General features: G+C 56.5%; 1 protein-coding gene across 1 annotated transcript; it reads left to right on the top strand.

Annotated features, from left to right (window-relative positions):
* Positions 1-113: 113 nt before the first annotated feature.
* Positions 114-1,220, top strand: LOC149033524 (uncharacterized). The gene has a single exon (XM_089177135.1). It carries the CDS (start codon positions 114-116, stop codon positions 1,218-1,220), a length of 1,107 nt encoding a protein of 368 aa, XP_089033261.1.
* The last annotated feature ends 1,280 nt before the right edge of the window (positions 1,221-2,500 follow it).

Here is a 2,500-nt window from a genome sequence, read left to right as displayed (position 1 = left end):
TCGGGCTCCGGGAGGTGCGCGGCGTTCCGGGTCGCGCTGGAGGAGTGCAGGAAGCGGGCTGGACGACGGACAGCGTAATCCAGGGAAACCTGAACCGCAGCAGGACAGCTGACATGCTACTACCCCAGATAGCAGACGAACTAGACGTGGACATACTCATACTGTGCGAGCCATACAGAAAACGGACAACACGGACTTGGTACACAAACGACGACGAGACGGTAGCTATCTGGGTGAGGGGTGCTGCCCGTTCCCGGATAACCGGCTGTGGCGCAGGGGAAGACTATGTCTGGGTCAAAGTGGGCACTGTCACTTACGTCAGTGTCTACCTTACCCCAAACTGCGACGCGGCGGAGTTCGGGAGAAAGGTAGCGGCCCTCGAGGACGGAATTAGGGAACTGCCTGGGGACCTGGTAGTCGCTGGGGACTTCAACTCGAGAGCGATCGAGTGGGGCATGACAGCGACGAACAAACGAGGACGGCTGCTTCTGGAGATGGCCTCAAGGCTAGACCTAGAAGTAGCAAATACAGGAAACACGCCGACATACAGACGACCGGGATATGGTAACTCTATCCCAGACGTAACAATGACCTCAGACAGACTGCTGACACAAGTAAGGCGATGGCGGGTGATCGAAGACTATACGGCCAGCGACCACCAGTACATCGCCTTTGAGTTAACAAGAAAGACAGCAACGGTACAGAAAAGACAACGACAACCTCAGCGGTGGAACACGAACAGACTCGACACACAAAGGCTTTCGGAGGAACTGGCGACAACGCCGGCCCCGATCGCCAGCGTTCCCCCGGATCTAACCGGCCGGATCAGGGCGGAAAGACTTACAGACGAGACAGCTAAACTGACAGAAAGGCTGTGCGAAAGTACGATGCCGAGAAAACACCTCAGACGAAACAGACAGCCACAATACTCGTGGACGGACGAAATCGCCGAACTGCGGAGGGGTTGCCTCGCAGCACGCAGAAGGGTTACAAGAGCCAAAGGCAGGCCTGAGAGAGAAGCACTCCAGGCCAACTACAGAAAAGAACGTAAAAGACTGACTAACGCTATCCGAGACAGTAAAACGAAGTGCTGGAGGACGCTCTGCGAGGAGGTGGACCGCGACCCGTGGGGTGCCGGTTACAAGATAGTGACCGGCAAACTGGGGGCTCGGGAACCACCTGTACTTAAGGATGCGGAATCCATGCGACGCATCGTTTGACGGACTCTTTCCAACACACCCGCTGCGAACAGAAATGACAGACGAAGACGGGACAGCGGCGGTTGTCGCCTTCACAGCTGAGGAGCTCTTCAGAGCAGCTAAGGCGGTGAAGGTTGGCAAGGCGCCGGGACCAGATGGTGTGCCGGGGGAGGTTGTTCGGCTGATGGTCAAACAGAGGCCGGACATTTTCCTTGACCTGTACAACACCTGCCTACAGACAGGGACTTTCAGCGACCGGTGGAAGGTGGCGAGGCTGGTCCTCATCCCTAAGGGTAAGGGGGACCCCAGCACGCCATCGGCCTACCGGCCGCTGAGCCTACTGGACACGACGGGAAAACTTTACGAACAGCTACTTAGACAGAGACTTACAGGGACGATTGAAGCTGGGGGAGGCCTCTCAGATCGCCAGTTCGGCTTCCGGAAGGGTCGGTCGACCGTTGGCGCGATTCAAAGGGTCGTTGACACCTTCCGGGAAACAGACAGATACTGCCACGCAACGCGACCTATCGTGTTGCTGGCGACATTAGACGTTAGGAACGCCTTCAACTCGGCCAGGTGGGTGGACATCTTGCAAGCGCTTAAAAACGCTTTCGGGGTTCCACCGTACTTGCTCCGGGTGGTGAAGGATTACCTACGAAACAGACGACTGACGTACGAGACGACAGAAGGACACACGACGAGACAGATCACCGCCGGGGTTGCCCAAGGATCTATCCTCGGACCGGATTTTTGGAACGCGACCTATGACAGCCTGCTCAGACTGGAACTCCCGCTTGACGTATCTCTCGTCGCATACGCCGATGACGTAGCGGCGGTGATCGTGGAGCGGACCCCAGAGCTGGCGCAGTTAAAACTGAACCAGACAATGAGACGAGTCGGACGGTGGATGACAGACCACGGACTGCAACTCGCAACGGAAAAGACAGAACTGCTGATCCTCACAAGGAGACGCATACAGACGAGACTACCCATGACGGTTGGGACAGAAACAATCGAGACCAGGGGGGAAGTCAAGTATCTGGGGGTAACCCTAGACACGAAGATGACCTTCTGGCCTCACATACAAAGGACAGCCCAGAAGGCGGCCGAAAGAGTAAAATCCTTAAGCCGCCTGATGGCAAACACGAACGGACCGAGACCAAGGAAACGGAGACTACTGATGTCGACAGCCCACTCGATCCTCCTGTACGGGGCAGAAGTCTGGGCAGATTCCCTGAAGACAAAGAAGTACTGCCACGCAATGATGACGATACAGAGACAAAGCGCGCTGAGGATCGCCT

Source organism: Polistes dominula, unplaced genomic scaffold, assembly GCF_049000335.1.
Source record: "Polistes dominula isolate Pdom_NZ unplaced genomic scaffold, Pdom_raw_medaka contig_396, whole genome shotgun sequence".
Classification (NCBI taxonomy): Eukaryota; Metazoa; Arthropoda; class Insecta; order Hymenoptera; family Vespidae; genus Polistes; species Polistes dominula.
The sequence above is the reverse complement of the archived record's forward strand: the minus strand, read 5'-3'. Positions and strand labels throughout refer to the sequence as shown.

Excerpts from the sequence above, each read along its gene's own strand:
- LOC149033524 (XM_089177135.1), top strand. The coding sequence starts at position 114 with ATGCTACTACCCCAGATAGCAGACGAACTAGACGTGGACATACTCATA.